Genomic DNA, 12720 nt, shown 5'->3' with positions numbered 1-12720 from the left:
GTGTCACGGCTGAAGAAGACCTGGAGCAAAGTCAAAACAGCCAAGTTTGATATTCTAGAGGTGAGTTTGTATAAAAGAGATTTACTTTGACCAGCACTCAGGAAGTGAGTGTTTTATAATCTCACTTTTAATAATTCAACTCTTAAGTTTTTCCCACGCGTAGTGGCAGTGTTGTGGTAAACACTTATGACAAATCTAGTTGTGGGTTTGCGGGGGAGCTACTGCTGTCAGTGATTTATTGGGTAAGAGAGAAAAACAGGGTCATTCTGACAGCTTTTGCAAGCGTGGATCTGAGTGGGAGAATAAAGGGTTTGCTGTCCATGACTAAGATCGCTCATAAATCCAGAAAAAACAGAGACTCTCAGAACTGAGCTAGCTGAAGCCTTTCTCTTAAACCAAAGCACATGATAGCCTTTTCCAAGTTTAGTATGATTATATGGTAAAGCAACAGAATTTTCCTGGAACATCTGAGTCTGAAGGTTCAGTTTTAAGTCAGAACATGCAAAGTGCAGAAAAGAACAAAAATCGAACACCTATGATTGTTCTTGGTACATTCTGGAAGAAAAATAAGGGGAAATTTGATGATTCTGTCGGGATCAGGTGGAAATAAATGGAGCCCAGCAGCTGGGAGGACCAGATGTTAAGGTGTAACTGGGTGTGCAAATCACGCAGCCCTGCCTTCCTCCCCGAGGTGTGTGAGAAAACCCAGCATACCGCAAGAACACGTTCAGTGAGCCCAACGGGCCATCAGTCGGCCCTTTTGAAATAGGAGATCTGACGAGTGAGTCTGGGACGCTCTGCGAGACCTGAAAGGGTTTCAAAGACTCGAGTTCTTTAGGTTTTCTTCACGTCTCACTGGAGATCATCCACGTCGTTCCTCTTCTGCTGGCTCTTGTTCCTTTTGTCAGTCGCACCCTTCTTGATGCTTTCCTTTTATCTTTATCTTTTGTCCCTCTGACGATTTCTTTTAGGTGAATCCCAAACTTTGTGTTTGAGTTAATTTGCTGCTTAGTTTGTTGAAAGTCGCAGACCCAATGGCATCGTCTGTTTGTTGATTGTTTTATAAACCCCCCCCCCCCCCCCCCCCCCCCCCCCCCATATGTGACTACATCCTATGTCACAATATTTGAAACCTGAGGATACTTGGTCGTCATGGTGAAAACTAAAACTAATAATAAAACCACATTTTATATAATTTTCACTGAAGATTTGTTCGAGTTTCAGAGTTTCCTTCAGTGACTTTCACTTTCTTGTCAACTAGTATTATCCAGGCACAGAGTTAGCACTTCCACTGGTGTTAAGCCAAAACACATGTCGCCGGCTTTTTGGGCCATCAGATCCACTCACATTTCAGAGGCATGTGCTCACACAGACTCTGTATTTGTCTCTCCACAGCACCAGATGGATCCTTCCAGCAATTTCTATAACTACAGAACAGCACTGAGAGGAGCCACGCAGAGATCAATCACCGCCAACAGCAGCAGAGAGAAGGTGAGGCCTTGATGTTCCCGCATTTGATGGTGGCGTGTTTACGGGAGATTGTCTATTCTGAATATTTAAACGTAATCTTAACTTTCCAACTGGTTCACCTGTAGTTCAGCTCCCATCTGAACGCCTTGTGTCGGGCAGAAAGAGAGCAAATTAAATATGGACGATGACATTTGAAGCGCAACATTTGTTGCATCGGATTCACAATTCTGGGAAAAGCTGCGATTCCGATTATTTATTTCTCTTTGCCAAAAAGATGACAGATATTTTCGTACTGAATAACAGACCTTTATTAAAAGATGGACGTAACCATGGTGATGTCAGACGTTGGATTGTGGACAAAGACATCTGCTAATTAAGCGACACCCTAATAAAAATAATAAAGAATATCGCTCACCCACTAACTTCGAGGTCTTTGCCATTGATCAGGATGTAAACATTTTTTTTTGTTTGTTATTTATTTTGTTAAGTTGGGCATTTTAAGACTGGGAGTCTATGAGGATTGGATTCAGCCTCAAGTGGCCAGTCAAAGAACTGCAGTTTTTGGAGTTTGCTGCTTGATACTGACACATCAAGCAGCCAGTGTTTATGCAGACCCAAGAGTTTGAACAGCTGGACATGTGAACACCAGACTTTGGTTTACAATTCATGTAAACAGTCAGAGACACTTATAGTGAACGGTGGCTCGGTGTCTTTACTATAAACCATTTGACAGCTGTCGTGACCTTTCAGTGGTGACGTGTGTCACAGCGGGGACGTATTACGCTTGACTGCGGTTATGCAAAAAGTGGAGACCTTATCTCAGACTTTATTCTCATGCACTGTGACGTGGAAGGAAGTGTTTGAGGCAGTGCAGAGAACCAAAGCGGCGTATCTTGAAATCGTCTGCACAGTGTGTTCCCGTAATATTTACAGCATCAGCAGCCTCCGGGGAGGACTGCAGAGGGACGGAGGTTACATAACAGTGTAGTGCAGAGGTCAAGTTATGAGGGTCAAAACATGAGGAGGGTCTGAGTTTCTTCCTCATCAAAGATGCTTTGGAATGAAACGAAAACATGGCCTCCTGCCAGATCACATAGCGTTCTCTGCTGCTTCGACCCACCCTGACCGAATGCGATCCGCCCCGAAGCTCGTGGGCTGCCAGACATTAGTGGTCAGCCTCTCGTCCCGTCATCATGTTTAAAAAAAAGGTGTTTTTATTTAGTGGAGACAAAGTGTACTGTCGATGTGTGTGCAGCTCCCTGTGGTTCGTGAGGGATGTCCCCCCTTTTTTCGAACAAAGATATGCAAACAGTCCAGTACAAGAGGTCAGGGTCATGAAATGGAAAGTTCCCAAGAAGTCTGGTATGTTCCTGCATGTGACCTCTCCTTTTGGGGGGTCGGGGGGTGTTTATAGTGTCCGTCAGGCACTCGCAGAGCTTCAGTCTGACGACGTGTGTTTCAGCCTATTCTTGCTGTAGGTTTTGTTCTTTGCAGTGAGGACAGAAAAGATTTAACGATCCAACACTTGTTGCTATGTTGGCTCATTTGCTTGAAATAACATGTTAACAAAATGCCGAACAGCTGATCTAAACCAGACTCGGTGGATCGTGTTTGGTTGTGTAGCAACTATTGTGAGATATTTTATAAGGAAGAATGTGGCAACAGCTCCAGTTTGGACAAAGTTGCATTGCATACTCTTCTTCTAAGACTTGTTTTAACCAGATGGAGACAGTTAATTAAGAAGATAAAGGGTCATTTCACCACAAAATAAAATTTGACGGTGTTTCCCTCGCCTGCAGCGCTATTTTTTGTATGTAAGAACTATTATCTTCTACACAGTTGTGCAGAATAAATATTGCCTGTACCATTAACGGTGTGACCCTCGGCTCGGATGTAATGTTTACCTAGCTGCATGCTTGTAAACAAAGAGAACTGCTCGACCGAGTATCGAGTAGGTCAGATGTGGAGAGTTGGGAGGCCAGGGTGACACCTTAGGTTTAATGTTAAGGTTTAAAGTTTAATGTTTAACTTGATGTGGTGGTAAGGTCTGCGACAATGCTCAGGAAGGCGCCTGCTCGGGTCCGAGCGATGCACTCAGGTGGATATACCAGGAACGACTACTTGGCCGTCAGGTATCCAGCTCTCCGTCTGCATGTCATCAACAGAATATTATCAAGGCTTCAAAATAAGATCCACATGGATGTTATAAACCCAAGGTTTCCCAGCAGCACACTGGATTGTTACAAGCTTACAAGTGTTTTCTTAATTTGTCAGTGGTTTCATAATTGCTCGTATCGACATAGCTGTGGATTAATTGTTTGGACCAATTGCAATCCCCATTTTAAAGCAACTGTATTCGGGTGATTCAGTCATCTCTATTACAGTATTGTTGCACATTTCATCAACTTTAAGGTAGATTTCATTTTGCTACAAAATCCAGCCTCCCTTCGGCTTCCAGGCCTTTAACACCTTCTCATGTCCAGCTGTGAAAACGACTTCCTTTCAGCTCCTGCAGGCTTTTTTTCCTTAAACTCTCCGTGTGTGTACGTGCCCGTGTGTGCGTGCGCGTGTGTGTATGACAACAGCCCTGAGATCACGCACACAGGCAGGCTCTTGTAAACATCCTGCCCCTGCAGACCCCTCGCTGTACTTGATGTTCTGACTTTGTGACTTCACCGAGGCCTCGTTAAATGCAAGTCAGCTGCACCCAACTTTTGTCAAAGGACGGTGTGGAGACATAATTTCACACAAACAGGCGTGCAATCCGAGCCGGCCAAGAGCAGCTTTAGAAGAACACGAGGAACAAAAAGCACATGAGCGAGATTCGCTGGCTTGGCTTGAAAAATGATTTTGTGGGAAGAACTAAAAACAAAGGGTGTGGGCGGCTTGTACAAGTACAGCGTCTGACACAGTGACTTTGTATGAATAATAGAAAGTGCAACACAAATGTAGGTTTGAAGAAGAGCTCAGTGTGTTGCTTTTCCTTCGGTTGCTCTTTTGAAAGCTCCATGAATGTTTAATGTTGGGTGGGGACAGTGAGGAGAGAGGTGACAGACTGAGGAGGTTTATAGGTCAGTGTGCCACTTTACAGCAGCCTTCAGTATAAAACATGTTTTGCTTATGAGCCGTATCAGATGATAAATGTGAGCCAGAAAGTTGAATCCTCTAAATAACCCACCAGCTTACAACCTGCTGGTGCTTCTTCCTTATTTCCTCCGTGTGTGTGTGTGTGTGTGTGTGTGTGTGTGTGTGTGTGTGTGTGTGTGTGTGTGTGTGTGTGTGTGTGTGTGTGTGTAGACAGACAGACATGCAGTGACCTAAATCATTGTAAGTTATGGCAATGAATTATTTAAGTGGCTTTTAAGGGGAATTCTTCTTCTCTGGAAAACTGACCTCTTTACCTCAGACTCACTTCCCCATTAGTTGTTTTTTCTGTTTTTTTTTAGCTACAGGTTGTATTTTTACACCCTGCTACAGACTTCTGTAGTTGGAAAACTCGCTAGTTTTACTGTGTGTTTCTCCTGTGAAGCAGAGATCCTCTTTGTGAACCGTAATCCTTTTTGAATCGCTGTTTAGAAAAGAGCACACACCTACGAGTCATAAGGAAATCCCCCTTATATCTGCTCGCTGATATTAAATCCCTTTCTGTTTCTGTTGCCCTGCAGATTGTCATCCCTTTCTTCAGCCTGCTCATAAAAGACATCTACTTCCTCAATGAGGGATGTGCCAACAGGCTGCAGAACGGCCACATCAACTTTGAGGTAAACTGAATTTGATATTTCCCAACGGGAGATTCCCCTCACATGACTTTCAGTGTCAGACAGCGTCGCGATATTTACTACACATGGAAACAAATTTTGGGCTGTTTACTACCACTTCTCTAAAGACTGCTGGGAAATGCAGAAGTAAGGCTTGAGTGTGCAAATATCAGCTGTGTTTCCATGATGACCAGTGACCAAACGCTATTTCCACTCGTGGCTGGTCACAGCTACCCCGAATCAGACTATTTTAAGGACTGATTCTATCCTTGGAAATAGGCTGCTGCTGAACCACGTCTGTATCCTGCCCTGTTATGAAATAAATAAGTGTATTTGAACACATTAACACTTCTTAACAGCTGACGAGTACCGCAGTGTGGCGCTACCCCTAACCTCATTCAAAGGCAGTCTTTTCATTTGAAACATGTCGATTCCTTCTGAATAACCAACCTGTGTCGTTACTGTTTCAGAAATTCTGGGAGCTCGCCAAACAAGTGAGTGAGTTCATGACCTGGAAGAAAGTGGAGTGTCCGTTTGAGAAGGATCGCAAGATCCTTCAGTACCTGCTGACCGCTCCGGTATTCACCGAAGATGGTGAGTTCATTGAACGTTAAAGGTTATCTTAAATAAAAAAAGGAAACCAATGTGTCCATGTTAAATATGAAGCTACAGACATTAATCAAGGCTTGGTTTGACACTTTATCTATACAAGTGAAAAATTGTGCTTTTCCTCCCCTGTGTAGCTGTGTAGTAACGTTTTTGGGGGGCACGTACCATTTGATTTCAAGTCTGTAAACATGGAAATAAATGGACAAAGCCATACATGTCAATACATTTACACGAGCTCAGAAAACACCTCTAATTATACTAAGATAGTCATAGATTTAAAACTAAGGAAGCAAACCTTGTTACTTTAAATCCCTAATAGGGAGAATTGTTACTTTGTGTCAGTAATGATAAAGCGTTGGTGTGGAATGAAACAGAAGAAACCAAAATGATGTGCCCTCCGCCTCTTTGTCCTTAATCATAATAATATAGCAGTGCAGAGACTAATCCTCAGATCCTCACACACCTCGTTATCACCTCTCGTGCTCCAGCGGCACCGATAGTCTCAGTCTCCTGTAATCCACTTCAAAGTCTCGTCACCGGTTCGGGCTCCTATCGCAGTGTTATCAGAGACCGACGGGGAGTAAAATCCTCCCGACTCTGAAACGCACTGTCTGAACTGACCAATCAGCTTTGAGTATCAACAGCATTTACTACAGAAAATAGTAGAGTGAGGGGAAAATGGGTTAAGGTGGCATATAAATGTCACAGCTTTGAATGATCTTGCTCTGTTTCTCATTGCAGCTCTGTATCTGGCATCATACGAGAGCGAAGGTCCTGAGAACAACATGGAGAAGGACAGATGGAAGTCTCTGAGGTGTGTATGAACCTCTCCCCGCTCACTCTGCATGCACACGCACACACACACACACACACACACACACACACACACACACACACACACACCCACACCCTCAGGGGCTTCGAGTCTTTCAATCACGGCTGTCACCCCGCATCCTCTGCCCGGTCTCCCCGCTGACCAGGCACACCCAGAGGGATGTAGGTCACGCTGTGAGGCTGACCCCTCACGCTACTCAATAAATGCATTAAACACACACAGAGGCTGTCATCGGTCTTCCAGGCCACGCCGTCGCTTGCACACGCGCGTGTAAAGACATCAGTCATTTTCACACAATTACATCTTATGTGCGCAATAACGCCATACCCTCCTGTCACACAGTACTGTGTGTGTGTGTGTGAGAAGATGGATGAGAGAAAAATGTCTTTGTTCAGGTGGCTCTAAGCCCCAGAGAGCTGACGGAGGGATATTTCCTCGCTTCAGCATCACGCTGAAGTTAAATTGACACGAACTGAGTCAGGGATGCGTCGCTTCTCCGCTGAGAACTGTTAAGATCAGATTCATTTATGTGGCCGTGAAAAATTTGCGGATTTTAAGTTTTCAGTTATTAAACTACAAGAAATTGCTGTAAAAACAACAGATGGCTGAGAAAACACTCTGCCCTTTCTTTGGACTCGCATTAATGTTGCAGCTCTCACTAGAGGTTCACACTAAGAACAGGATAATCCTCATTCTGTTAGCAGATGAATTCATGAATTCCTCTTTGAGCCTTTAATGAAGTACAGCAGCGATTGGTCCAGCTCCAAAAGCCATTTTCTAAAAACATTTGGGGTGTTTTTAGCCTTTATTATAACTTATTTAAGTTACATTGTGAGGTAGAGGTGGGTAGGTGGCACAATATGAAAGGAAGTAAAATTTAACGTGGGAAATGGTAACTGACCAGTGTTGGGTAAGTTACTTTCAAAGTAACTAGTAATGTAACTAAGTTACTATTTTAAACTTTGGTTTTACTCAGAATTCTCTTGTTAATGTGTTGCTTCCATAACTTTGCCAGTCTTCTAGCTTGCTTACTTGCCACAGTGCACTGTGCCACCTACCAATAGAAAGGAAAAGATAATGTGCATATTTCCACGAGAGAAATCCCACGCCTGGACCGTCGTTGACTGCTGCCATGATTCTAGCCTACGTCACAGCGTCATGTGCGCCTTTTACATCCAACACAAAAACTGCAGTCGTGGTGCTTTGACTGTACTCAGAACTCGGAAATTCTGCCTTCTGAATAGGAAGATGTAGGTAACACCAGACTGCAGATGAGCTGCATACAGGGCTGGACTGGGACAGAAAATCGTCCCGGTCATTTTGACTAGAGACCGGCCGCCATTATAGGAAAAATCATAAAGCCTTTGAATGAAAACAAACGCTGTTGTGACAGTGATGTTCACTGTTCTGATGGTATATATGTATCAATCTATCAATCGTTTGTTGTAAGATTCAGATAATTATTTTTTAAAAGCGAGACATTTTAAATGAGAATAAGAAAGAAAAGTATTTCTTTGTGCCCCCCTCTCCCTGTTAATGCCCTACCTGCCCCCCTGGCAACACTTTGCTAGATCCGCACTTGCACAGTTACCAGCTGTCAGCTACCTAAAAAAGGATCCTGGTGTTATTTGTCTCTCAGAAACAGTTCATAACTTCAACTCATCCATGTCACCTAAAAGGTAAACCTGTTTCTCCTTTTCACCTCAATAAGAAACGCGTAATATTTTCTCTGAATACCAGACGGGACGGTTGGCAACTCTAATAACTTATGAACAAAATAAAGTTCAACATCATTAACTTCATAGCACCACCCAGCTGTGTAGAAACTCCGTCATGCTAGCTAGCACGCAGTACGGAAAAAGTCAGAATAACGAAAATAAACTCCACCTAAACTTGGTTCATATCTGACCCAGAGAGACTGCAGGTCATAACTTCTTACCTGAAGTTTAGTTCACACTTGGACCGGCGGCCGCCTCGGGTCTCTTTTCCTTCTGCGTCCCCTTTCCTTCATCCACCTGCTGCCTCCACCACTTGCTAATGTTACTGAATCTGTGGAAGCTCCGCGATAGCCACCACACGAAGTAACGAGTAACGACCCTATCTAAATCCCAGTAACGAGTAACGCGTTCCTGATTTTGGCATAATAACTAGTTACCGTGCTCGTTACCACAATAATAACGTAGTTACTGTAACGCGTTACTTAATAACGCGTTAGTCCCAACACTGTAACTGACATTAATAAATAATTTATTTGGGTGAACTAAAGAAAAAAGTAGTAGTTAGGTTGTAGTTCAGCCTTAAACTCGCTAGCAGACATCCCCACTCGCAGCAACGTTGGCCTTATTTCTGCTCCCAAGTGTCCAAAGAAAGGCAGCTTTGAAACTTCTGCCATATGAAGGACAATGCCAGTGCAGCTTCTCCACCCTGCTCTCACACAGACCTGATTGCAAGTTTTCTTTTTAAAATGTGGATGCAAGAAAGGAAAAATGGATGTAAAACTACACCAAGTATGTATGAACAGTGACCACATGACTCAGAGCGTGACAGCCATGCTTCAGATCGCCAAGCTGACCCCACACATGCGCAGCCACCCACATGCAGACAGACGTATGAATCAGATCTTCTGGCAGGGGTCAAAGGTGAGAGCAGGTTTTTGGATCGGCAGCCTTGCGAGTGTTGGGTTAAGCCCAGCCGGGGTGAATCCACTTAGCTGTGTGTGTGTGTGCACGTGTGTGTGTGTGTGCACGTGTGTGTGGGCGCGTGTGTTTGAGTGTGTGTGGTCACGTTTCCTGAGAGCCTGCCAACCCTGTTTGTCCCCTGAGCTTTGCCTCCACTGCGACACGATCTGTCACTTTATTCCGGCCGAGCTGCGTCAGCAGAACATGCTGCCGTGCCCAGCGCTGCCCGTCGCCCCCTACATCCACACACGTTACACCTGGAAATCCACTAAAGGCAGACTGTTGCTGTGGCGGTCGCTGTGCTGGACCTTAGGACTGTAAAATTCCAGCAGATTTGCTTAAATCTGTCGTATTAAAAGCATCCATCCTGCAGGGAAAAGGGAAACATTCATGGAAGTCGTCCAAGATATTTTGCAGTTGGTACACTGTAAAAAATTTGACAAAGAGCAGAAATTAAGGATCCTTAATGTTTCAGGTTCTTAAAGATGAATTGCACAGTCATGCTTCACATTCCTCAGCCATTTTTGCAAGAGGCTGAGCACTGCAATCATTAAACATCGCTGTGATGAAAGTCTGCAGATTCTAACGGTGCTGTCTTTCTTTGCCCCACAGATCCACTCTGCTAAGCAGGGTGTAAACCTCTGAAGAAACCAGAATAACGTCGAACCCAACAAGTGAGCCCGCGTGCCCCGTCAGCATCGCTGTTGTCCAAGCAAAGTATCCCCGTGTTGGAAGGGAAACGACAATCTCTGCTTCAGCTGGCGAGGACATTTGGTGTCCCGCCCCAGCTCTGCTTTTCCTTACCCTCTTGCTCTTTGTGCTGTACATTTCAGGACAGCTGTTTTTCATCTCTTTGTATGACTTTATAGTCTTTGTTTTATAAAGAAACAATACAAACCCTCACAGTTTAAAAAAAAAAAAAAAGAAAGGAAAAAAAGGGTACCTGTGAGTGTTAACAAAGTTGGGGCTGTTGTTTCCCCGCCTCTTTTATTTTTCTCCCCACTAAAGCTACAAAGTTAGCTGCTGGTTGGCTAACGCAACAGAAACGCTACTCTGGGTTCCACAAGCCAGCGTTCTCCGTACAGAGAACCCAAACCTTAACCTATAACACTGTTTACCATTAAGCTAGACATTATTTTACTGTATCAGATCCAAGTATCTTTCACTTCATGTTTCTGAAGCTTTTGTTGTGACGTAAGGAAAACAAGAAGGCACTGGCTGCGTTTGAGAAAAGATGTAAAAGTCGTTTTTCTTGTTTGTGTTGTGTAAAATTTAGATTTTCTGAAGCAGGAAGTAACATTTCATTTGTCATTTGTCTTGACATGATTATGGTTCCAGTATGCTTCAAAGGAACTGCAGCATCAGTAAGCTTCAGGAGTTTTGGATGCTTTGAAATTTGCCTTTGAAGCGTACAGAGGCCTTTAGCAGTGAGCTAAAATGGTGTGGGGGGGGGGGGGGGTTTCATGTCTGTTTCTTATTGTTCCCAGTTATCTATGCTGAAATGCTCCTCTAGACTCTCATTCATACTTTCCTTTTGTTCCTGCGCCACCTTGCTCTCGTAGAAAAAAAATGTGTCGGTGCTGCCCCCTGGTGGTCCAGTCAGAAAATAGCTGAATAATGTGAACTGAGGCTTTCTGGTTAAATTATGTCCATTTAGTTTTTATTTTTCATAATAAAGTACATTTCCACTATGTTTTATTTATACATTTGCGTTATCTCCTCATGCCAATATTTACGCTTATTTTATTGTTATTTAATTTTGTACTAGGTACATAACGTGCATAAGTAGTCCTGACTTTAATATTTTTATATAAGTTTGTATTAGACACTTATTTTACAAGGTACTAGCTCAGCGTATGAAGTTGAATATTTTTGACTGATGTCCGCTTTGCCTTGACTGCTTCTCCCTCAACGCACAGTGCTGTTGTAGTTTGTTGTGTACATACTGTATGTTCCTTTTTCTCTCCCCGTGCTCATCGTTTGTATTTGGACTGTTACAATGGAATAGAGGAATGTTTATGAATGAATTAGTTGTGTTTAAAAAGAGAAAAGTTAATAAAAGGCTTAAATTTATCAGTGACTTCTGTGGGTTTTTGTTTCTGGAAAATGCATTCATGACCACAGACTGTATTGAAAAGATGGGCATAGCCAAGCTCACATTCTGATGTTCTGAACCATCTTGTGCACAATCTGGTGGTTAGAGACAAGGCAACCAAAGCCCAAAGCAAACACTGCTTTATTGTCTATTTAACTTTAAATTGGACGATCATTTCCAAAATAAATAGTGTTTAATCATAACTGAAACTATCACTTGAGGCCATAAATGTTTTTTAAAAAAGAAAACTAAGAGGATCATTTTCTTATGTACGTCTATACCATCTGATCTTTTTGCCACCTGCTGGCCACCAGAAATGATGCAGGTTTAAGTCACTTCCACTTTGGCCTCACTTGTACACGTCCAGCACATTGTGATTTTGGAAGAGTTTGAACAGCAGTGAGACCGCACAGCTTACAGGTTCACTTACTCACTTTGGAGTTTCTTTCTCAGGTGGCCGAGGCCTCACCGGGTACCCTAAAGTAAGAAAAATAAGAGTAAAATGTTGGTCTTGTCACTATTCTCACTCTGAAAACTCAGTATTAAGAGCATTGCGTTTCTTCAAATAAAATCACGTTTCTTTTTGTATGCATTAGTATCATTTCATAATACAGATTATTTTAAAAAGCATTTTTTTAAAAAAGATATTTACCAATTACTTTTCACAGAGTAATGGGGATAATGTTAGGGGTAATAATGAGTGCTATAAAACGAAGGCTAATGTTCAGAGTTGTGATTTTTTTTCACTTTAGTATCGCTGGTAGTCACATAAGAGTCAGCAGTCAGGAGGCAGCGCTGCTTAAATATTTATCGTTCTGTTCCTTGAGTTATGGTGCTGCTTTTGTGCCACCTTCATATTATTATTATTATTTTTAAATGATCAATTTTGGTGGCATCTCCAAGTGCACTTTAAGAACTGGTTACTACATAGGGTTACTATCAGAAGTTCAGATCAGTTCTGGGGGGTCATGGTGGACAGACGCTTTGGGATTCAGCTTCTACTAACGGGTGAATTTCATGGTCTTCCAGCGGTCAGTAAGAGAGTTTCGCCTTCAGGCCCAGCAGTTATGTGGTGCAATGTGGTAAATAATAAACTGAACTAAAATAAATGTTGGTGCCATATTTTTGGTACCAGGATGACTCCAGTTTGGTGGAAAACTGTCGAATCTCTCGCCTGACACGACATGAATTTGTTTCGAAGCAGATTCGTCACCTTAGGGAATGAACAGGTGTATAACTGATGACTACATCCCTTCTACTTATGCTTGTTGGCTT

General features: G+C 43.0%; 1 protein-coding gene across 1 annotated transcript in view; it reads left to right on the top strand.

The window, feature by feature from the left end:
- rasgef1ba (RasGEF domain family, member 1Ba) overlaps positions 1-11423 on the top strand; it is a 28717-nt gene extending 17294 nt beyond the window's left edge. The window contains exons 9-14 of the mRNA XM_080892934.1: positions 1-60; positions 1396-1491; positions 5136-5231; positions 5699-5822; positions 6579-6651; positions 9963-11423. The exon at positions 1-60 is cut by the window's left edge and continues 20 nt beyond it. Of these exons, the coding sequence (XP_080749060.1) occupies positions 1-60; positions 1396-1491; positions 5136-5231; positions 5699-5822; positions 6579-6651; positions 9963-9987 (474 nt within the window). The 3' untranslated portion in view covers positions 9988-11423. The remainder of the gene's footprint in view (positions 61-1395; positions 1492-5135; positions 5232-5698; positions 5823-6578; positions 6652-9962) is intronic.
- Positions 11424-12720: the final 1297 nt, after the last annotated feature.

Source organism: Rhamphochromis sp. 'chilingali' (assembly GCF_963969265.1).
Source record: "Rhamphochromis sp. 'chilingali' genome assembly, chromosome: 10".
Classification (NCBI taxonomy): Eukaryota; Metazoa; Chordata; class Actinopteri; order Cichliformes; family Cichlidae; genus Rhamphochromis; species Rhamphochromis sp. 'chilingali'.
The sequence above is the reverse complement of the archived record's forward strand: the minus strand, read 5'-3'. Positions and strand labels throughout refer to the sequence as shown.